Here is a 24,052-nt window from a genome sequence, read left to right on the forward strand (position 1 = left end):
AGTAGTGAAAGAATATAAAAAAAAAAGTGAAATTACAATTGAATATATAATTTTGTATAAAAAATTGAATTAAAAATAAGAATAAATTGGTAATTTCATTACCATATATACAATAAAAAGTTTTCTCTCCACTTTTCTCTTCATTTTGTTCATTTTGGAATGGCCCCACTAATTTTTTTTCCACCCTCTTCTACCAAACATAACGTAAAATACGGTGAAAATGAAAACAAGCCATTGACAATCAAGCAAATGAAGTATAAATTACTAAAATCAACAAATATCGTAATATTCTTAGCTTTCAAACTTTATTACAAGACATACCAACAATTAAAGCCCAATAACATGATAAATTCCGAATAGAGCTCACTCATCTCAAACCAAAGTATTCTAACTTTGTTTTTGATAAAAAAAAATGATAATGGGATTAATTATTTTATTTAATCAACTACTTTTCTAAATCCAAACTCCTCCAGAATTTTCATCGCGCATATATAATTATAAAATCCTTCAAATTAATAAGATCCATGGATCTTATTTGTTTTTGGCGTGCCTGTGGCAAAAGGCTTTAAGTCTAATAAGGCCATCTTCAAGAAGTGAAGGCTCAACGGCAAAAATAATGCGCACCCAATTCTTCATACCCAAAGCCAACCCTGCCAAAAAAAAAGAGTGATCATATAGCCTTAACAATAATTGAAAATAGGGTTTAAAACATAATTTATACTTTTTAAGAATTTATGTTTTGTCTCATTATTTTTTTTAATCTTGTGTTTTAATAAATTATTTTTTGGAACATGTGTTTGTAAAATATTTTAAATAGACTCCTAAACTTTATTTTAGTTGTCTTTTTGTTTTGAATTATTAATTCGGTAAATGATTTATGATTTTAGTTTAAAAAAATTTAATTAAAATTTAATTGAAGGGTCTATTTGAATAATTTTACAAAATACGAAATTTAAAAAAATTATCAAAACACAATATCCAAACAGATAATAAGATAAAGAGATTTTTTCTTAAATACAATTTTCTTTGTTTTGTTTTGTTTTGTTTTTTTACGGTTTTTATTTTTTTTCAAAAATACGCACTCAAGTTTTCAAAAATACGGTTTTTTAAAAAATAACTTGAAAACAACTCATTGGACCAACTAAACATTAACAAAAAAAAAATCTAAAAACAATGTGAAAACACAAAAAAAAACTTAAAAACATCTTGAAAACAACACAAAAAAAAGACAAAACCATAAAATCTTCTTTAAAAACGTAAAATTGAAAAGAAAAAAAAACTTTGAACGTAAAAACGTAATTTTTTAGCAAAAATTAGTATTTTATGTAAAAATCTCTACAATAAATCACAGGATGCAAAATAATATAAATCCTTAAATATGTTAACATTGTTATTCAATTAGTTCATTCCCTAAAGTTCAAAAGTACAAATTATCCTATAATTAGGTTAAATGTAGTGAGTGAGGATTGTAAACGCATCATATGCATGATGCATACTCCACTGCCTTATTAAATTAATAATTTATATTGGGAAATTTAAGTATTTATGCATAATATAGTTGCATATATTAAAAAAATATCATTCTTTAACATTATTCCAAAATAATACTACTATTTGTTTGGTTTCCAAAAATACCCTTATCATTTTTTTAGCATCCATCCCTCTTCTCTCTCTCTACTCCTACATTTATTCTTTGGAGTTATGGCAGCCACCATCAAACCATCATCACCATCAAATTTCTTTGAAAAAATGTCTACAATTTTGGCATTCTCCTTTATTTTTTTTCTTCTGTCTTTCTTCTTCTCTCTTAAAGTGTCAATGGAGACTAAAATAAAATGGTCCATGATAGTTTTTGATGATATAAAACTTAAATCTACTAAAAGTTCAATTAAGATACTAATTTATGCATTTCGAATAGATGAATGCATGATTATTTTTATTTTATTTTTGCAATTTTTTTCACAATTTTTTAGATCTAAAACATAAAAATTTGCAAAAAACTCGATGTACCTCGATAGACCTCGATGCCCAGCTCGATGGGCCTTTAAAAATCATAATTTTCAAGAAAAAAAAATCATCTGCCTCGATAGGTCTTGATGTAAATAATTGCAATTAATAAAAAGAGCATAACTTTTCACTCGGGTGTCCGTTTGAGATGATTTTTTTTTAAATTTTGGTATTTTCTTGAGATCTACACATCAGGGATATGTACACACACATTTGGAAAGTTGAAAGTTTGAAAACATACCCAACTTTGAAAATATAAGGGTATTATTTTGAATTTTGGTGTGTTTTCAAGCTTTCAACTTCCAAAATGTGTATGTACACATCTTAGATGTATAGATCTCAAGAAAATAACAAAATTCAAAAAAAAAAATCACCTCAAACGGACACCCTAGTGAAAAATTATGCACTTTCTATAAATTGCATCGAGTTGCATCGAGGTATGTCGAGGCTAATCGAGGTGGTATCGAGGCATGTGGTTTTTTTCATGAAAATCATGATTTTTAAGATATACCTAGATAGACCTCAATGTACCTCGATGCACAGATCGATGGACCCTTAAAAATCATGATTTTCAAGAAAAAAACCATCTGCATCGATAAGTCTCGATGCAAATCAATGCAATTAATAGAAATTGCATAACTTTTCACTCGAGTGTCTGTTTCAGGTAAAAAAAATTGAATTTGGGTATTTTCTTGAGATCTACACGTTTGGGATATGTAAATACACATTTGGGAAGTTGAAAGTTTGAAAACATACCCAACTTTGAAAATATAAGGGTATTGTGTTTGAACTTTGGTGTGTTTTCAAGCTTTCAACTTTCCAAATGTGTGTGTACACATATTAGATGTGTATATCTCAAGAAAATACCCAAATTCAAAAAAAAATCTACTCAAACGGACACCCGAGTGAAAAGTTATAAACTTTCTATTAATTGCATTAATTTACATCGAGACCTATCGAGGCCTATCGAGGTAATTGGTTTTTTTTTCATGGAAATCATGATTTTTGAGGGCCCATCGAGCGGGGCATCAAGGTACATCGAGGTAAATCTTAAAAATCATGATTTTCATTAAAAAAAACCATATGTCTCGATACCACCTCGATAACTCTCGACATACCTTGATGCAACTCGATGTCCGTTTGAGGTGATTTTTTTTTTTTTTGAATTTGAGTATTTTCTTGAAATCTACACATCTAAGATGTGTATATACACACATTTGGGAAGTTGAAAGCTTGAAAACACACCAAAGTTCAAAATAATACCCTTATATTTTCAAAGTTGGGTATTGTACGCCCTGATTTTCCCACGGGCTGATTAGCAGGCCGAGCTTCGGACTAATCATGGTTAGTCCATAAGCATCCCCCAGGTCGGAGCTCCTGTCTTGAGGTCGTACCCCCCTTAGCTCGAGGAATCCTCAAGGACTCACCAAGACTCCCAAGACTGAAGCGAGGAATCGGAAGGCCGAAGGTCGGGTCAGATGCACAGCTCGTGGTACGAGCTAGATATGGAGACTATGACCCTTTGTAAAGTCAAGACACGCAAGATAAACATGTATATATCTGACATCACGTGTCTGATATCTCCCTGACTTCTCGGACACGCCGCAGGAACGTGCGTGTTCAGACACCCACGACTGGGTTGGGCCGTGCGGCCCATTATCTCCTTACCTATCGATTTGACCATACTTATGTGTCAGGGTTAGGAATTAATCATGAATGTCACAGAGTTGATATGACAAATAAGAAGGTCACAGGATGACCTCCTTACCAACTTCCAAGCGCCTTCTCCTATAAATATGGAGACCTTGGGAGTTGATAAGGGTTGGAAAACAATAGTCTCTAGAGAGATATACTTTGTAACCAAATACCCAGAATATATCAATAATATTGACTAGTGGAGTAGAAGGATTTTAACCTTTGAACCACTCAAAAACGTGTATTGAGTCACCCATTTCATCCTCTAAGATCTTATATATGTTACGGTTCTACATTCGGCACTAATCCCTTCCTCTCTTTCTCTTAATTACCTGTTGGCGAAGAACCGCGTCAACAGTTTGGTGCTTTCATTGAGAGCAAGTTCGATTAGTGCTGCTACAAACATCCAACTATGGTGACTACTCGATCCAGGCATGGCAACGAGACAGAACAACATGATGGGCAGGAGGCTCATCATACCGCCATCCCTGATGAACAAATTCCTGAAGTCCAGCAGCGACTAGGAAAGCAGCCGGCGGGCCAAGACAATACTGGTAGTTCGGCGCCCCGGCCACCTAATCCAAACCCGTGTTATTATACTGCAGTGGAGATGGAGAACGCTCAGCTGAGGAGCCAGTTAGCCACTGCTAGTCAGCAAATCCAGGATATCCTGGCCCGACTACCCCTTCTCATAACCAACGTTAACGTTAGAGAGAGGCAAGGTGAGGCTCTTAAATCTCGTCGGGGTAATCGGTCCAGGCATAGCCGTTCAGATAGACTTCCAGCAGCCAACTCCACCCCTTCATCGCATCATCGAGAAGCAAACTTCGGGGAAAAGCCTAGAACCGGACAACAGCAATACAGTCGTTCGGTTAGGACGTCAACTCCTAGCTCTCAACCATCCTCGAGAGCGCCCGGGAGAGCTCGAGGAAATTCCCGAAGAAGATCCGGGGAGGGCCCGCGACGTCAGCCCGTCCCCGAAGACCGTCCTGCGCCTCGTCCAGATCGCTTGGCGCGGGACCAGCAAGTTGGCAGGGCCGAAAGGCCCCCACCAAATTTGATCCGTCCAGACGGAACTAGGATCGCCTCCCCAGTCAGACATCCTCCTTCTCCAATCAGATATCCGTCTCCTCCTCGGCCCTTCCGAGACATCCCAGCTTACGGGAGTAGTAGGAGAAACCCACCATCAGCGGGACCTTCCCGGCGTAGCAGGGCGCCAGAAGAAAGTTCATGTAACGACCCAAATTTCCTAATAAGGTTTAGGACCTTGATTAGGAGGCCGGGAGGGCCATAATTGATTTACTGTACTATTATGTGATTATATGCATGATTTTGTGGGTCATATTATTATATGATGATAAAGGCATGCACGGGACTATATACTCTGGTGTGAGGGTATTTTGGTAATTTGGCCCATTGAGAGCGTAATTGTGTATTTGTGTGTATACTGGTAGGCTAATGTTGAGACCACATTATTATGTGGATATATTTGTGATATGTGACTCGAGACGATCCTAGCGAGCAAAGTGGCGAAAAGTCATGGCGGGGATTTATACCTGGCTCGGGGTGAGCCTAGGGGTATAAATGGGAACTTAGTGAGCATATTGGAGTCTATTGTTTTTAACATTGAGAAATATAATTGGAGATTAGTTAGGTATCGGGAATTAAGCGGGAAATATTAGAGACACTCGAGGAATTAGCGGAAATTGGGTAAAATGACTAAAATGCCCTTAAGTGGATTAAAGGGTTTAGACTTATTGGGGGAGGGCATACTAGTCATTTAGCTTACAGAAGTTAAATAATACCAGGGCTTTATGTTAGTGGGATTTGTAGAATATTGGAGAAGTCTGAAAAAGAAAGAAAAGGAAGGGAAAAGAAAGAAGGGAAAACAGAGAGAGTTCTCTAAGTCGGTTTATGTTTTCTTCACCAATTTCTTGTGGATTTCTGGAGTAAAACTCAGAGGGAAGTTAGTCCAATTAAGCCACAAGGTTACTGAGCAAAGATTGAGGATTTGGCAAGGGTTAGCAGGATTAGGCCATCACTTGAGGTAAGGTTCTGTAATCTCTTCAGTTGCTGGTTTGGTTTTGTTTCTGGTTTTTAAGCTATGGTGCTTAAGTTGAATTGGATGGAACTTTAGGAATTCAGGCTTAAGACTGAGGAGAGGCAAGCCAAGAAGGTTTAGAGACAGCTTGTGGTCGAAATTCTATCAAAGGTATAAAGCCTAAACTCTAACTTTGTTGTTCAGCTGGTTTTGATTGAGTTTTGGAGCTTAGGAGTGGCTATGGTGAATTCTGAGTTTGTGGATGCATGTGCTTGAGTTCTAGATGTTTGGGGTGCTTGGGATGAGTGGAATATGGTCATGAGGTTGTTTTTGAGATTGGGAAAGAGTTGGAAGAGTTTTGGTTCGAGTTGGTTCGAGAAAATCGCAGAGGATGAAAATTGGTGTAAATCTGTCTGTGACTAGCGCTACAGCGCTAGCCTTTGGGCGCTGTAGCGCTAGGCCAAGTTTGCTGAGGGATTTTGGCTTCTGTTTGTAGCGCTGTAGCGCCCTCCCATGAGCGCTGTAGCGCTACCCTGCTTCCTGAAGTGGATTTTAGGGTTGTTTGCAAGGGTTTTTGACCTAAGGTTTGGGGTTTGGTTCCACCACCTTGTTTGGTGGAACTAGGACTTTCCGGGGGCTCGGGATTGGCCCCGGGGCTAGGTTTTGAACTTGGGGATTTATAATGACTTTGGCCATGATTGTGATTAGGTAAGCGCTAGGGCTCGAGGGGGATCGTGCTCAAGGAGTCAAGTGATCAAAGCTAGTGAAAAAGGTAAGAAAGCTGCACCTGATTATGTGGTTAGGTTGGGACTAAGTGTTCCCTATGCTTGTATACATTGTTATGTGAATGTGATTAACCATGTGAACGTGATGGGACTAAGAGTTCCCTCCATTTGTATATCATGTCGTGTGATGGTGTTATTATGCCATGGGACATGCGATTACCGGCCTAAGGGTGTCGGAATCAATATTTGCGCACTGGGGCGCGGCTCGGCCACTGGTAGCTGAGGCAGCTTATTTATCACTGAGCTCGGTTAAGCTGGCCGGAGTCAGTGAGTATTACACTGGGGGCGGCCCTAATGAGCCGAAGACAGTGTGTTAAATAGAGGGTGCGACTAAGGGCGCCAACCCTGAATGTTATTTGATGGTTGTGACAATCTGTTGGCTTTGAATGTGAATATTGTTTTATGAATATAGTCGGTTGACTGTTTGGATGACAAACTGGTATTACTGATTGGATAAATGTTATGAAATATCGAATTCTTAGTTGAGCATTGTAAAATATTAGATAAGTGTTACTGATCTTGCTATGTTATTATGCTTTCTTGCTGGGCCTTGGCTCACGGGTGCTACGTGGTGCAGGTAAAGGCAAGGGTAGGCTGAATCAACCATGAGTTGGAGAGCTCTGGGGGCGAGGTGTACATCGTCAGCTGCTCGGCCGCCACGGTCGAGAGATTGTACAGGAACGGAAACCTAAAATATATATTTTTCCATTAGAGTGGCTTGAACTATTTGTAACTTCTAGAATTTGTTGTATCTAAGACACCTAAACCCTGTTTTGAGTCTCCATGTATTAAACCGTCATTTTTAATGAAAATAGCCTGTTTGTGACCGAAATCTTTTTATTCTTACTCTGATAATGGTATAGAGTTTACACTTTGTCTGAATGACTTGGTTAGCAAGTCTTGCACTATTTTAAACACACAGTGTAACGGTCTTGGTTATCCAGGGCGTTATAGTTCAGGTCCTGGCCACCAAAGACGGACTCCTAGCCTATCCAGCAGGAGCCATTGGACCGGCAATCGCGGGAGTGGTCTCTCTGGAGGAGACCTGTGTCAGCGATTAAGTTCGGCACAAAGTCACCAGACCACCCAGGGAGGCGACCTTCGAGATCGCCTCAACTCTCACAGAGAGGATCGGGCTAGAGATGGTAGTCAGGCTCGCTCGGGGGGGTCCGATCCGAAGCACGTAACGGAGGGAATGTCCCAAGCAACCTATCTCAAGATAGGAGGGGCAATAACCCACCTAATATGTACAATGGATCCGGAGCAGTTGAGAAGCCCCGGAATAACCAAGGATCTCAAGACTAAACCCTCGAGCGCCTAACTCAGGTGGAGGAACTGATGAGGAAGCTCCTGTCGGAAAAAAAAAGACGAATATGATTCGGAAGACGAGATGGAACTCTTCGCCCCCAACATAGCAGCGACGGCATACCCATCTGGCTTCCGTATGCCTCACTTGTCGAAGTTCAACGGGGACGGAGATCCATCAGACCATTTAGGGATGTTCAACACCCTAATGATGGCACATAACATTGGCCCAGAGCTGAGATGCTTGATCTTCCCCTCCACACTGATCGGACCTGCCAGACAGTGGTTCAAGCAAAGTAAAAGACAGTCAATCAGCTCCTGGAAGACCTTCTCAGCTGACTTCAAAAGGGCATTCCGCGCCTCCCAGGCCGCCCGTGTTCAGGCCGACTCCCTGGCCAATGTGAGACAGTAGCCCGGCGAGACGCTGAAGGCCTACCTGAGCAGATTCGCGAACTTCGCTGCCCGAGCTAGGGACGTGGATGATAGCTCTAAGCTCATGGCCATGAGAACCGGAATCCTTGTCGGAGGAGACCCATGGAAGGATATACAGAGGAAGGGAGTCAGCTCGGTTAACGAATTCCTTAACAGAGCCCAAGAATGGATAAATTTGGAAGAAGCCGAAGCCTCAGCCGCGGGAACCAGCCAGGTTCCCGAGCAGCCCGCTGGAGTGGGGACGGAGGTCGTGGTAGCGACCCCAGACGTCACACAGAATAACCAGCCCGGCGGAAGCAAAAGAAAGGGGAATGGTGAGAACAATCAACACGGCCAAAAGAAGAATAAGTCTGTAGACAAGTTCAAGCCCGTGTTCGCGACATATACCGAACTCACCCAGTCCAGGGAAAGTATCTTCCTGGCCAACTCTACTCGGGTCCCCTGGAAGAGGTCGGAACCATTGAAACACCACAAGGGAAAGAGAGACACTTCCAAATTCTGCCGTTTTCATAACGACGTCGGCCACAATACCGACGATTGCAGGCATCTCAAAGATGAGATAGAGACTCTCATCTCAGCAGGCCCCTTGGCTCAATACTCACGGAACAGGGTCCCAGCGAGTCGGCCTGCTCCAGACGTCCCAGCCAGTCAGCCTGGGATTCGGATAGATCAGGACGTCCCTCCTCCCGTGGTCGGAGGAGAGATATCCACCATCTCTGGAGGCCCGCACATGGCTGACATAAGCAGAGGCGCCCAGAAGAGATACGTGAACGAACTAAAAGCTCACAACGGAGTGGAGTTCGTCCCGGAGCAGCGTCAGTCAAAACAGCAACGATTAGAGAAGCAACCGATCACTTTTACGGAGGAAGATGCAGGCCATGTCCAGCTCCCTCACAATGATCCCTTGGTTGTAGCAGTCCAACTCGCCAACCGGAAAGTAAGAAGGGTGTTGATAGACAACGGGAGTTCGGTAAACCTTTTATTCCGATCCACCTTAGAGAAGATGGGTCTGACTGTCACCGATCTAAAGGCAACCTCCATGATGCTGTATGGCTTTTCGGGAGAAGGATCGGCAGCGATAGGGACGATCGAGCTGGTGATCACCGTAGGAGAAGAGGCTCAGACAGTCTCTAAACTACTCGAGTTCGTGGTCATTGACTGCTCCGCTGCCTACAACGCCATTTTGGGCCGACCTACGCTCATAGCTTTCGAGGTTATCACTTCCATTCGACACCTCGCCATGAAATTCCCTACTTCAACAGGAATCTGCACCATCAAGGGCAATCAGCTCGCTGCCAGGGAATGCTACAGCATTTCCATGAAGGGAAAATCTAAACCCGGGCAGCTGGCTATGGCCATTCTGAGTGAAGAGGAATCCCAAGAACCCTTGACGGCTCCTGAGATTGAAAAACCTCAAAACGCCAAAGGGGAAAGTGTCGCCCTTAGTGAGGACATTGATCCCCGAATAGGCGAAGACAGGTCCGAGCTCCAGGCTATTGAGGAGCTCGAGGAAGTGAACCTTGACCCAAAAAATCCATCACGAATGGTCAAGCTCAGGAAAAACCTCTGTAGCAAGAGGAAGACGGAGCTGATTACGTTTCTCCGGGCTAATTTAGATGTATTCGCATGGTCGCATGAGGACATGGTAGGGATTAGCCCGAGTGTCATCATGCACACGCTCCATCTGGACAAAAGCGTTCCTGCCAAGTCTCAGAAGCAAAGACGTCTAGGAACAACCCGGGTTGAAGCCCTAGAAGAAGAAGTAACCCAACTCAAAAAATGTGGCTTTATCCGTGAAGCCAAATTTCCTATTTGTTGTCGCCAACCCCGTGCTAGTTCCAAAGCCCAACGGGAAATGGCGGACCTGCATTGACTTCTCCGATCTGAATAAAGCCTACCCCAAGGATTGTTTTCCACTGCTGAGGATCGATCAGCTGGTGGATGCCACGGCGGGACACGAGCTCATGTCCTTTATGGACGCGTACTCAGGCTACAATCAGATCGCAATGAATCCAGCGGACCAGAAACACACCAGCTTCATGACCCCGACTAATGTCTATTGCTACAAGGTCATGCCGTTCGGTCTGAAGAACGCCGGAGCTACCTACCAAAGGCTAGTAAACAGAATGTTCGCAGACCAGATCGGAAAAAACATGGAAGTGTATGTTGATGACATGCTCGTCAAGTCAAAGACTGCAGACAACCATGTTTCCGACCTGGAAGAATGTTTTAAAATACTACGAGAATATGGCATGAGACTCAATCCCCAGAAATGTACCTTTGGTGTCGCATCCGGGAAATTCCTGGGGTTCATAGTTAATACCCAAGGAATCGAAGCAAACCCCGACAAGATCAGGTCACTGCTCGAGCTTCCTTCGCCTAGGTCGCGGAAAGATGTCCAGGGCTTGACAGAGAGAGTGGCCGCACTGAACCGGTTTATTTCCAAGTCTACCGATAAGTGTTTGCCCTTCTACAACCTGCTCCGAGGGAACAAGAAGTTCGAATGGACAGTAGAATGCGAAAGCGCATTCCTCGACCTGAAGGCACATCTGGCTGAACCGCCTGTACTATCCAAACCCAAGGCAGGCGAGCCTCTTTTTCTCTACCTAGCTGTCACTGAGGATGCAGCTAGCGCCGTGCTAGTACGAGAAGAGGACCAAGTTCAGAAGCCAGTCTATTACATCACCAAGAGACTCCTCGGGGCAGAATCACGATACCCGCTGATGGAAAAATTGGCGTTCTGCCTAATCACGGCCTCGCGAAAGCTGAGGCCATACTTCCAATCTCACTCGATACACGTCATGACCGATCAGCCTCTAAGGCAGATTTTGCAAAAGCCTGAAGCATCGGGACGTTTGTTAAAGTGGGCGATCGAACTCAGTCAGTTCGAGATTTTCTATACTCCCCGAACTGCCATAAAAAGTCAGGCCTTGGCCGACTTTGTGGCAGAATGCACGGGATTCCAGGAGAATCCAGCGAAGTACTCATCTCAGCTCACCTCGCCCCAGTCATTTTGGAAGATCTTTGTAGATGGTTCATCCAACGAAAACGGCTCCGGGGCCGGAATAATTCTGATATCCCCCGAGGGACATAGGTTCCACTCAGCACTAAGGTTCGGATTCAAGGCCTCCAACAACGAGGCAGAATACGAGGCTTTGCTGGCCGGCCTAAGGATAGCCAGGGAGTTAAAGGCGAGCTCTGTCCAGTGCTTCAGTGGCTCCCAGCTCGTGGTTAACCAGGTCTTGGGCGAGTATCAGGAACGAGGACCCAAGATGGCCGCCTATCTGGCGGAGGTAAAAACCGAGCTGTCCACATTTGAGTGAGGATCGATCGAACAGATACCTCGATAGCAGAACGCCAATGCAGATGCTCTTGCCAAGCTCGCCACCTCGGGAGAGACAGAGACCCTGGGGTTGGTGCCAATAGAATTCTTGGAAAAACCAAGTATAGAAGGATATCGGGCAGAGGTCGAGATGATTGACGCTAGGCCGACCTGGATCACCCCCATTCTTGAATATCTCACCGAGGGCAAGCTGCCTGAGGACATAACGACGCGCGGCGAGTCCTATATCAAGTTCCGAGATATACGATAGTCGGTGGAGTGTTGTACCGACGTGGGCACTCTTTACCTCTCCTCCGGTGCATTCTTCCAAGTGAAGCGAAGGCCATCCTGCAGGAAATTCACGAAGGATTCTGCGGAGACCACACTGGGGGGCAGAGCCTGGCCTTAAAAGTTCTCAGACAAGGGTATTACTGGCCGACTCTGTCCAAAGACTCGATTTCATACGTGAAGAGCTGCGACAAGTGCCAGCGATTCGCTGCAGTTGCCCGAGCTCCTCCAGTCAAGCTGAAAATGATCTCGGCCCCTTGGCCGTTCGCCGTTTGGGGGATAGACTTAGTAGGCGCCCTGCCTACCGGAAAGGGCGGGGTCCGTTACGCCGTGGTAGCCATCGACTACTTCACTAAGTGGGTCGAGGCCGAGCCGTTGGCAATGGTCACGTCTAAAAGGGTGCTTGACTTCGTGATTAAAAACATCATCTATCGCTTCAGCCTGCCCAAGAAGATCATCTCCGATAACGGCACTCAATTCGACAGCGACCTGTTTACGGAGTTCTGTGACAGGCATGGGATTGTAAAAAGCTTCTCCTCTGTAGCCTATCCTCAGGCTAATGGCCAGGTCGAAGCTGTCAACAAGACCTTAAAGGCGAGCCTCAAGAAAAGATTAGACGAAGCAAAGGGGGTCTGGCCAGAACAGCTCCCCCAGGTCCTATGGGCGTACCGGACCTCGCATCGGACTCCTACAGGTCATACTCCTTTTTCTTTAAGTTTTAGGAGTGAGGCAGTCCTCCCCGTGGAGATAAAGGTTCTTTCGCATAGAGTCCAATCTTACGACCAAGGTCGGAACCATGAGCTCTTATGCCATTCCCTCGATCTGATTGAGGAAAAGTGGGAGGATTCGCAACTCCAGCTCGCCCATTATCAGCAGAAGATCACTCGCTACTTCAACTCTAAAGTCAAAAAACGCGCCTTTAGCGTTGGCGACTTGGTCCTAAGGAGAGTTTTCCTGGCCGGGAAAGATCCCAAAGATGGAGTTTTGGGACCAAACTGGGAAGGACCATACCAGGTCATCGAAGTCATCAAGGAGGAAACTTATAAGTTAGCTCGACTTGATGGAGGGGCGGTCCCGCGGACTTGGAACGCCATCCACTTAAAGAGATATTACCAATGATCCACTTGTAAGGCCTGGAAGGCCACCTTTTGTATATTAATAAAAATCAGCTTTTTACGCATATTTGCAATTGTAATCTTAAAAGTAACCACGAAAGACCATTTCCCAGTTACTTGGGGGGCATATGGTACCTGGATATAACCAGGTCTCCTTAACGACTTAGATGTTGATCCTTATCTATGGATCGTTGCTCTTCTTAAAGAGTTCGAGATATGGATTAGGGTTAACGATAACTAAGTCCTATCCTGGTTTTAACCGGGTCATAAAAACTTAGAAGTTGATTTAAATCCATTGATCGTTGTTCTTCTTAAAGAGCTCGAGATATGGATAAAAAATTAACACGAACTAAGTTTTTCAAAGAGTTCCTGGTTTTAACCGGGTCATAAAAACTTAGAAGTTGATTTAAATCCGTTGATCGTTGTTCTTCTTAAAGAGCTCGAGATACGGATAAAAATTAACACGAACTAAGTTTTTCAAAGAGTTCCTCGTTTTAACCGGGTCATAAAAACTTAGAAGTTGATTTAAATCTGTTGATCGTTGTTCTTCTTAAAGAGCTCGAGATACGGATAAAAATTAACACAAACTAAGTTTTTCAAAGAGTTCCTGGTTTTAACCGGGTCATAAAAACTTAGAAATTGATTTAAATCTGTTGATCGTTGTTCTTCTTAAAGAGCTCGAGATACGGATAAAAATTAACACGAACTAAATTTTCTAAATAAGTTCCTGGTTTTAACTGGGTCGTAAAACCTAGAAGTTGATTATCTATTTATCGCTGTTCTTTCCAAAGAGCTCGAGATATAAATAGTGGTGAACACGAACTAAGTTTATCAAAAAGATATATGTATTGTAGCCAAAAGCATGAAAAAATATAAATTAAAGGTGTAAGGCAAATTGTCTCGAGGTGAAAACACCTCATGCAAAGGTTACATAAAATACTTCAACATATTCAAAGGCAAAAAAAAAAAAAAAAAAGAGGAGAGAAGAGAAAAAGCGCCCTAAGCTCCGTCAGTCGGCCCTTTGGAGGTCGCCGTTTCACCCTGCTCCGCCGCACCAGAGGCTTCCCCAGTCTCCGAAGGCGGCGCCTCTTTGTCGAGGCGAGCTTGGAACTTCACCAGCAAGCGCGCCCAGAGACCCGGTGGCATGAAAGAGAAGTCAGCCTCCGGATTGTGGGCCCAATAGTGATAGAACAGATCCTGCATGGACTGCTCCGAGGTGGTTTGTTCGTCCTCCAAGGCGGTCTGGGCGGCCTGGATCTCAGTCTTCGCTGCCTCGAGGTCTGCCTGCGAGGTAGCAAGGAAGGTCTCGAGCTCCTGGACCTTCAAGCGGGTCTTCTCCAAGTCGACCTGGGTCTTCTCTAACTCGGCCTTCGAGGTCGCCAAGGCATCCTTAGTCGCCTTAACCTCCTGAAGGGTGGCCTGGTGCTCGGTCCTCATGTCATCGAGCTGAGTTCTGGCCCTGATGATGCTCCGGTGAAGGGCGACGACACCCTACGAGGGATGAAAGATAAATTGGCTCAGAGGAAAAATAACGCAGAGTATAATGGTAAAAACTTTAAAAGAATAGGCCAGCTTACCGTTAGGGTCATGCTCATTGATGAGTCCATAACGTCAACCGGGCTCATTGACTCAATAGTCCGGAGTTCCTTCTCGGTGAACTTATAGATATGGTTAACGGCGTAGCTCGCCGATTCGTACACTGTCCCCCGGAAGGCCTCTGGGATCTTCTCCAGGTCCTGAGGGTTTACTGGGATGCGCACATCGGAGGCCGCCACAGCCGGGGTCTCGAGCTCCGATCCTCCGACCTGAGTAGCGGCCGGAGCTCGCTGAGGCGGTGGAGGCATTTGTCCTGCTCCGGCAGCAGGAAGGATCGCCCCTACGACCTAGGCTGCCGGGGTTTTCTCCTTCTCCTTTGCCGGAGATTTGGTGGAGACCCCAGCAATGCTCTTGGAACCCCGGAGCCTTTTCTGTCTTGGCCCGGCTGAGGGGTTCCCCCCAAAGACTACGCCCCGCAAGCTATCCTCGGGCTGAGACATCTCTTCTGTAAAACAAAAAACATGGTTATTACAAGTTAGCAATCATACAGAGATAAAGACAGAAGGTTAAAGCTAAAAAAGTGTACAAATACTAAGGGAACCCTACCCCCCGAGCTGGAGGAGCCTAAGACGATTATTTCCCGAACTGGCGCAAGCTCTGGCTCCGGGTCCGATTCAGGGCTAGATTCTCCTACATACTGCCTAAGCCCTGGAGCATAGATACCCCTCTGAAGTGAGGGCCATGTACGTAGGTTTATCCCATACTCCTGGAAAAAGATCGACCTAAAGGCTAGGGTATTATCTACTACTACGGTACCCCTAGGCCAACTCTCTTGGTGATCCAACACGAGTCGATCGACACAATGAAGCAGAAGTGTGTTCAGGTCCAGATTGCTCCTGTGACGATGGATGAGCTGCCTAGGATTGAACCTAGCCAGCCGGGGGTCTGCAGCGGCCCTATCTAGACTCCTAAACAAGTAAGGGTTACCTTGGCCAGAAGGACCCGCGGCTGCTCCGAATTGGATCCTCTCCTCACCCGTCCTCTGGGCAACCTCCAAAGTCCTCTTCCTACTCCTCACGAGTGGAACTTCGTCGCCCTCGGCCTCCCCGTCTTCATTTTTCGCAACCTCCTCCACGTTGATAGGTCTGGTTTCCCGAGCTGGAGGTGGCCCCCGAGGCCTCTTTAGGTTCAGTGTTTGGTTCAGAAAGATCAGTTTGCAGGCCACCATCGTCTCGTCCGTCACGAGCACGCGATAATCCTTCTCACTGGGGGGCAAGCCCGCCAGTGTTTCATACTGCGCCCCGAAATTCACCGATTTCTCTGTCCTCGCGAAGATGGCTGCGTAATGAGGTTAAGTCAGAAATGGGTGCAGGAGGAGCTAAAGTGATAATTAAACACACGGGCTAAGGTCAGGAAACACTTACGAGGACGATTGAAGTAGTGGTGCTCGCAGTTCCGGAACCCAGTTGACATAAAGAACTGGTCCTTGAAATCATTGGGGTGGCTGGGCAGCTCGATGACCGCCGCCGTATTGGGAAAACGGGTTAAATAGTAAAACACGTCGCCTCGCCCCCGCTGGTCCGGGCTGGCTTTGAGACAAAAGAAATATAAAATATCCGCAGGAGTGGGGACCTCCCACTCATGCTTCTGGAATAAGTACCTCAACCCTGCCAGAAGACGGTAGGAGTTGGGGGGGGGGGGGGGGGGGGGAGCTGAAATGGAGCCAACCCCACGAAGTTCAAGAAATCAGCAAAGTACTGATCTAGGGGAAGGAAGGCCCCTGCCTTAAAGTGTTCTCCGCTCCAGGTCGTGAACGATTCGTCGAGCGGCGCGCAGCTCCGCTCGCCATCCGAGGCAGGTCGGGCAATAATGGAGGCTTTCCCCAGCGCGATGTTGTGAGTGAGGAAGAGTTTGTTGATCTTCGTCTGATCGGTTATCTTTGAGACGATTCTCTCTGCCTCAAAGAATGCGTCGGGGGCCACCTCGACCTCCTTCTCCACTGCCGGCCCGAAACGGGGGATCGGGGAGTTGGGCATCGCCGCCTTCCCTTTCTCCTGCTGGGAGGCCGAGCTTCCAACGTTCTTCTGAGGGAGATTCCTTTTTGGAGCCATCTGGTCGCCTAACGAACAAAATAAAACACTTTAGAAAAGGCGACCCAAGCAGGAGGAAGAAACAATTATTATTTGCACGAGCTGAGGTAAGCCCGGCTCGTGGAGAGTGGAACCACGCGGTTCAGTGAACACGCGCATATACTCCCAACAGATCCCAGATTACTCGGAATTCGTGTGTCAGGAGGTTCAGAATAGAATTTTCCTTGGGGGGAAAGTTTCAATAGGCAGAAAATTACAAAACCGCTTATGAGGCGTGTTCCCTAAGCTACTCGGTTTTGCACCCAAAATTCCAAAAACTCTTACCCAGAAATTTTCCCCAGAAAAAGTGTCCTGGAACCCATACTCTAAAGCGATTTCCTACAGCAAATATACCCTAACCTAAAAAGGGCTGTCACCCTCCATATCCACAAAACCCAGAAAACCCTTGCATGCGGCTACAGTGAAATTTTTTACCTAAGCTACAGTAGCATGTTATCAAAATACACAGGGTCAGGAAACTTATTGTGTATGACTGGGAGGTAGACGAGAGTGTTGCGTTGGTAGGGGCTTCGTCGGTGTAGTAGCTCCCAAAGCTTCGGAGAAATCTGTGCGCCTAAGCTTCTTGAACGGTGAAAATGGCAGCAACAGTTTCGAATGAGGAGAAGGGTTTTGTTCTTCTGGAATATGGAGAGGAAAGAGGAAAAGAGGTTTGAAAAATTTCGAATAAATGGGTGGCCCATGCATAGGGTGGCCACCCCCTTTTTATATGTGTGAAGGATCACGTGTAGAAGGCTCTTGGATGGCCCTGGTGAGGGATCCGAGGCCTTCCACTCGAAATATGAAACGACGGCCGGGCATAGGCTAGGCCATTAAATGCGGTTCTCGTGAGATGTACCGTCACCACCCACGATGTGGCACGTATCAGGCGCCTGCGTAAAGGGTGGAATGCGAAGAGTTTGTGGGGAAGTTTAAAAGCCCCTACTATGGTCTTATATACGACGTCATATACCACGAGCAGGAGCTTGGGGGGAAGATGTACGCCCTGATTTTCCCACGGGCTGATTAGCAGGCCGAGCTTCGGACTAATCATGGTTAGTCCATAAGCATCCCCCAGGTCGGAGCTCCTGTCTTGAGGTCGTACCCCCCTTAGCTCGAGGAATCCTCAAGGACTCGCCAAGACTCCCAAGACTGAAGCGAGGAATCGGAAGGCCGAAGGTCGGGCCAGATGCACAGCTCGTGGTACGAGCTAGATATGGAGACTATGACCCCTTGTAAAGTCAACACACGCAACATAAACGTGTATATATCTGACATCACGTGTCCGATATCTCCCTGACTTCTCGGACACGCCGCAGGAACGTGCGTGTTCAGACACCCACAGCTGGGTTGGGCCGTGCGGCCCATTATCTCCTTACCTATCGATTTGACCATACTTATGTGTCAGGGTTAGGAATTAATCATGAATGTCACAGAGTTGATATGACAAATAAGAAGGACACGGGATGACCTCCTTACCAACTTCCAGGCGCCTTCTCCTATAAATATGGAGACCCTGGGAGTTGATAAGGGTTGGAAAACAATAGTCTCTAGAGAGATATACTTTGTAACCAAATACCCAGAATATATCAATAATATTGACTAGTGGAGTAGAAGGATTTTAACATTTGAACCACTCAAAAACGTGTATTGAGTCACCCATTTCATCCTCTAAGATCTTATATCTGTTACGGTTCTACATTCGGCACTAATCCCTTCCTCTCTTTCTCTTAATTACCTGTTGGCGAAGAACCGCGTCAACAGGTATGTTTTCAAACTTTCAACTTCTCAAATGTGTATGTACACATCCCAGACATGTAGATCTTAAGAAAATACCCAAATTTAAAAAAAAAATTACCTCAAACAGACACCCGAGTGAAAATTTATGTAATTTTGATTAATTGCATTGGTTTGCAGCGAGACCTATCGAGGCCTATCGAGGTAGATGGTTTTTTTCTTGAAAATCATGATTTTTAAGGGCTCTTCGAGCTAGGCATCGAGGTACATCGAGGTCTATCGAGTTTTATGCAAATTTTTACGTTTCACATCTAAAAAAATTTGAAAAAAATTACAAAAAAAAACCAAAAAATTCATACACAGATCTATTCGAAATGCATAAATTAGTTTCTTAATTGAACTTTTAGTAGGTTTAAGTTTTATATCATCAAAAACTACCATGGGTCATTTTATTTTATTCTCCATTGACACTTTAAGAGAGAAGAAGAAAGACAGAAGAAAAAAATAGAGGAGGATATCAAAGTTGTAGATGTTTTTTCAAAGAAATTTGGTGGTGATGATGGTTTGGTAGTGGCTGTCATAACTCTAAAGAATAAAGGTGACCCGAGAGAGAAGAAGTAGAGGGAGAGAAGAGAGATGGAGGCTAAAAAAATGATAAGGGTATTTTTTGGAAACCAAACAAATAGTAACATTATTTTTGAATAATTTTAAATAATGATATTTTTTTTATATATGCACGTACATTATGCATAAATACCCAAATTTCCTTTTATATTATATTTGTATCCTATTTATTACGTACCAGATTATATAAAATCTGCATAGTACGAAATTATTTTCTAAAGATACTCATAGACCTTCTTATTAAAACTTAAGAATGAAAAACAAATTGAATCTATATTACACATTAAATAATAAATAAAATATTTCTATTTTTTAAAATAATTATTTATATTTATATAACTAAAATGTATAAACATATATTTTACCTATTATATAAAAGTTATATACATTAATGTTTAGTATATATTAATTGAATAGGAGAGACAAATAATAGAATCAAGTCACTTCATATTTTTATCATATCACTTTTATATAAATAATGGAAATTCTTAATTTTAACGGTTTTTTTTTCGTTAACTTTAACGGAATATTCTCATATTTAACAGAATATTAATATATTTAATGTTAGAATGTAAATATGACTAAACTTAAATAAATAATTAGACAAATTAAAATAATATATTTTTTGAGATATTTTACAATGATAATTATTTAAAAATTATAAAATCATGTATTTTATAACTTAAATAAAATTTAATTAAATTTAAACTTAATATTATATTAAACATATAATATTTTGTTACCACTACCAAATTCAAAAATTATAACAAACATAAACTTAAACAAAAATTAATTAATTAATTAATTAAAATAAGATATTTTTAAGATATTTTATCATAATTTAATTAATTAAATCATATTTATTTAAAAATAATAATGATATACATGTCATTTTTTATCTTATAAATTTGTGTGATAGTTTATTTTTTATCAAGTGATTGGAGCTCTTTTTCTTCATCAAATTCACTAAAAGATATTGCGAAATACATTAGAAACTAAAAATAATTTATGCATGTATACTACTGTCTACACTATGACTTCTTCATCTATTCTTATTTTATTTCTATTATTAATTTCTTTTTAAATATTAGTGTATTTTATATATATGTCATGTAGTCATGTAAATATATATTTATATCAACGTTGTGTTTAGATGTCATATATGTAGAGATTATTGATATAAATATTTATATATACTATAGAACTATAATTCATTCTATATTATATATATATTTAAATAGTGAACCAGTTTTTATTAAAATTATAGACAATATTTACAACTTTGAAACTAAGCAAACGTGCATTGCATGTTGCTTTTACCTAGTCTATATATACATGTGATATTAAAAAGTTATTTTAAATTCTATTAGATTATATATTAATCTATCCTAATTCTAGTGGTATATTATCTGCAGATAGACATATGTTGTATTAAATTCGAGAATTGTTAAGGGACATTAATGGTGTCCAACACCACAAGAATGTGTCATATCGCTACTGGTGAAATTCAGTATTGAGTCCCACACATGTTTACTTTAATAATTATTATGGTGTATGACTAACTAATTATAGAGTATCACCTCTTATATTGTTGGACATCTTATAAAGTGTCAAATAGTAACATTCATTAAATTAGATCCCTAATGGTGGAGCCACACGAGACGAGTGTGACCCGAAGAAAAAAAATTCATTTAAAAAAATATATTAATTTATAATTTTTTATTTTATTAATAGTATAATTATATATATGGAGCTTCTCAGGTAAGGGTATCCCTTTTACTTCTACGGGTCGGAGTGTTTCTATTTTTGACATCTAGAGAAATTATAACCCAATTTTTTTTTACATAATGGTGTACATTTTAGTTATAGCAGACATATCTTCAATTTTTTAAATTTTCAAATATTTTAACGTGTCGAAAATAAAGTTCAAACAATTAATCACATGCTTGATTTTTTTATTCGTATGCAAATTAACTATTTTTAACTCAGTTTTCAGTTTTATAAATTATTTGAAATTTTCAATATATTTGTTTCAATGATTTAAATTCCTAACTTCACATTTTTTGTTTTTTTAGATACCTAAATTCAGGCGTGTCATAGTTAAATTATTGTGAGAAATGCCTAAATTATTTAGAGAATTGGCTAATCAAGTGCCCAATCATCTCATCTTTTCTACATCGGCATATGCAATCTCGTATTAACTAGTGAAACTAAGTGGTAAATAATATTGTTGCAAAACCTCTTTGTAGCCTCATATATACTTTTTTTTTTTTAAATCTGTTTGTAGCCATACCTGCTGGTAAAAGTATAACCGATTCTTCATTGGCAAGCTTGACACAAAACTCCAAATCGTCGTTAATGTCATCCAACAAAGACACATTTAGCTTAACCTGTAATAAAAAATAAAAAACTAATTTAATTTGATACGTATATTAAATATTAAATCCTCATTTCAAAAAAAAAAAATATTAAATCCATTAATTGATAATGATGTATGTACCAGCATAAATATGGAGCCTTGGGGCTTGTGTGGACAATGAAGGAAGGGTATTTCTTTGATTCTATTATAACAAGTGTCAGCAGCTTCTCTTACTATCTCAACAACTTTTGAATACTCCTCCTTTTTTGTCTTCCCAAGAATATCAGAAATCGCTCCCTCATAATAATATTTAAACGAAGAAATTAATCAGTGTACAATATTTTAATATTAAAAAAAAATATCTCAGGAGTTTAGGTGAAATGATAATATCAATCTATCTGGCTAATTTGTTCAGCTTGTTTAAATACTTATTTTTTGTAATTAAGTAGTCTAGAATAATTTACCCTCTGATTTTTTTAATTATTTTATCTTTGATTACCGCTTCTAAATCATAAAATGGGAAGAAAAACACATCTTAGGAGAATTAATTATATTGTGTAAATTCACTTGTTTCAATTCTATTCAAATTAATAATATCTCAGAGGTTGCAATACCTGAATGGGAGTTGGAGGATCAGTCGATACATTGAGACAACCGATAATTTTCTTCGTTAGCTGAGAAAAATGTATAAAATGATATCAGAACTATATTATACAAAAATGATGTCATTTAGGAGTAGAGAGAGAGAAGAGAAGAGACCCCAGATTTCTGAAGAATGGAATTGGGATCATTTGTGAGAAGCCAGCCAAGGCGCCAACCAGGCACACTCCATCTCTTGGATATAGAATTAATAGTCACAACCGGCACAATGGAACCATACACTCCCATCGACACAAATGGGTTACTCCCAAACGTAAAATGCTCATGAGCCTCATCAGCCACCACAATAAACCCCAGCCTCCTTGCCATCAAACCAACCTTCTCCAAATGCTGGGAGGTGAACACACTTCCGCAAGGGTTGCCAGGGTTGATGATGAACATGGCGAGAGTGTTCTCATCTGAGAGACCTTCCACAGCGTCAAGATCAATCTCCCAACCCTGCTCGGGTAAGAGATCGTAGTGACGGACTTGAAGGTTGCTGCACGCAGCTCGGGCTTCGTGGTACGGAAACCCTGGCTTCGGCAGCAGAACATTGGCCCCAGGGCTGCGTGTGCTGAGTGCAAGCGCATCCATGATGATCTCTATTGCTTGTGTACAACCCACTGTGAGATATACATCATCTGGGGACAAGTTGTACGGGAGATCCTCCGAGACATACTCTGCAATGGCTCTGTTAAGCTTCATTTTTGTTAATATGACTGCTCATCGATCATATCATCAGTTTTGATTGAATTATATAATAGGGCTAGTACGTATACCTGCGAGCAGAAGGAAGACCATGTGCAGGGGGGTAGCAGTTGAAGTTGGCGGACCTGATTGCATCAACAATGGCGTCTTCAACGGCGGCCGGAGCTCGAAAGAAGGTGGAGGGGTCGCCGTGACCGAGCGGAACAACTGGCCTCCTGTCATCCTTGTTAAGATGTTGTTTCAGCATATCGGTAACTTCTCTGATGGTTATGATTGAAGGCTTTTTCTTGTCGATTTCATCTTCTTCATCTGCCCAGAAGTTCCACTCCTTTTTCTCCATTCTTTTTTTTTTACCTCTAACAATTTCCTTTTTGGAGATTATATGATTTAATACTTTATAAATTTTAGTGACTGGTTTACTTGACTCGGTATATGAAATTGAGGAACGATCAGCCAAAAAGGCAGATAGAGCAGAGCAGGAGTTATAAATCATTGTATAATCCACCTGGACCCTCTCGAGCAATAAATAATAAAAATAAAATATAAATACTAGAAGATATTCTTCTATTATTTTTCATGATATTTATTACGTAAGTTTTTTTTTTTTATAATATGGAACTGGAAATAACAAGAAAAGGCACTCAATCAATTAAACAGGCCTAGTATATTATACATTATCTTTTTGTATCTGTTATCCTCAAGGAAATGGTTTGCATAGTAGGTATGTCGTATATGTATGAAGAGAACAATGATGACATAATTTCTTCAACATTTTCTACTCAATTAACTGTTTTTGCGACTGTGCATATTTAAATCAAAGAAATTGTTTAGGATTAAACCCAAGATACTAAATGAAAAACAAACATAAATAACTTGAAGAAATGTATAAAACCCACAATTTTGTAACTGGCATCCAAGATAGGGAAAGCTTTAGTTGAACATTATAAAATGTAAAAAAGAAATTGCATTCATCAATGTAATTATTACAAGTAACGGGAAAAAATAACTCTTTCACAACCTAAACTAGAGCTATAAATACGGGTCGGACTTTCTAGCACGACACGAAATCGACACGACACGAAAAAATATGGGATTGGGCCAGGCATGACACGAATTGAAAATTGGCATGGCATGACATGGGCTTGAGCACGGCACGACACGACACGACACGACACGACACGAAAGCACGAACAAACTAGCCTGAAAGCACGACATGATAAAAAACCCGATATTTTGACATTAATAATAATGATAATAAATTTTATTTGTCAACTATCTATAAATTAAAATGATAATAAAAGTCTATTATTTTCCTCAATTTTTATATTTTTAT

The 24,052-nt window shown here is 41.7% G+C and overlaps 1 protein-coding gene across 1 annotated transcript; it reads right to left on the bottom strand.

The window, feature by feature from the left end:
• Positions 1–240: 240 nt before the first annotated feature.
• LOC133815902 (tyrosine aminotransferase-like) lies at positions 241–23,174 on the bottom strand. Its single transcript, XM_062248670.1, has 6 exons — positions 22,791–23,174; positions 22,132–22,702; positions 21,987–22,046; positions 21,514–21,669; positions 21,307–21,403; positions 241–650 (listed from the first exon to the last, which is right to left on the bottom strand). The coding sequence occupies exons 1-6, from the start codon at positions 23,057–23,059 to the stop codon at positions 532–534; spliced, it is 1,272 nt and encodes a 423-aa protein (XP_062104654.1). The 5' UTR covers positions 23,060–23,174; the 3' UTR covers positions 241–531.
• Positions 23,175–24,052: the final 878 nt, after the last annotated feature.

This window comes from Humulus lupulus, chromosome 2, assembly GCF_963169125.1.
Source record: "Humulus lupulus chromosome 2, drHumLupu1.1, whole genome shotgun sequence".
Classification (NCBI taxonomy): domain Eukaryota; kingdom Viridiplantae; phylum Streptophyta; class Magnoliopsida; order Rosales; family Cannabaceae; genus Humulus; species Humulus lupulus.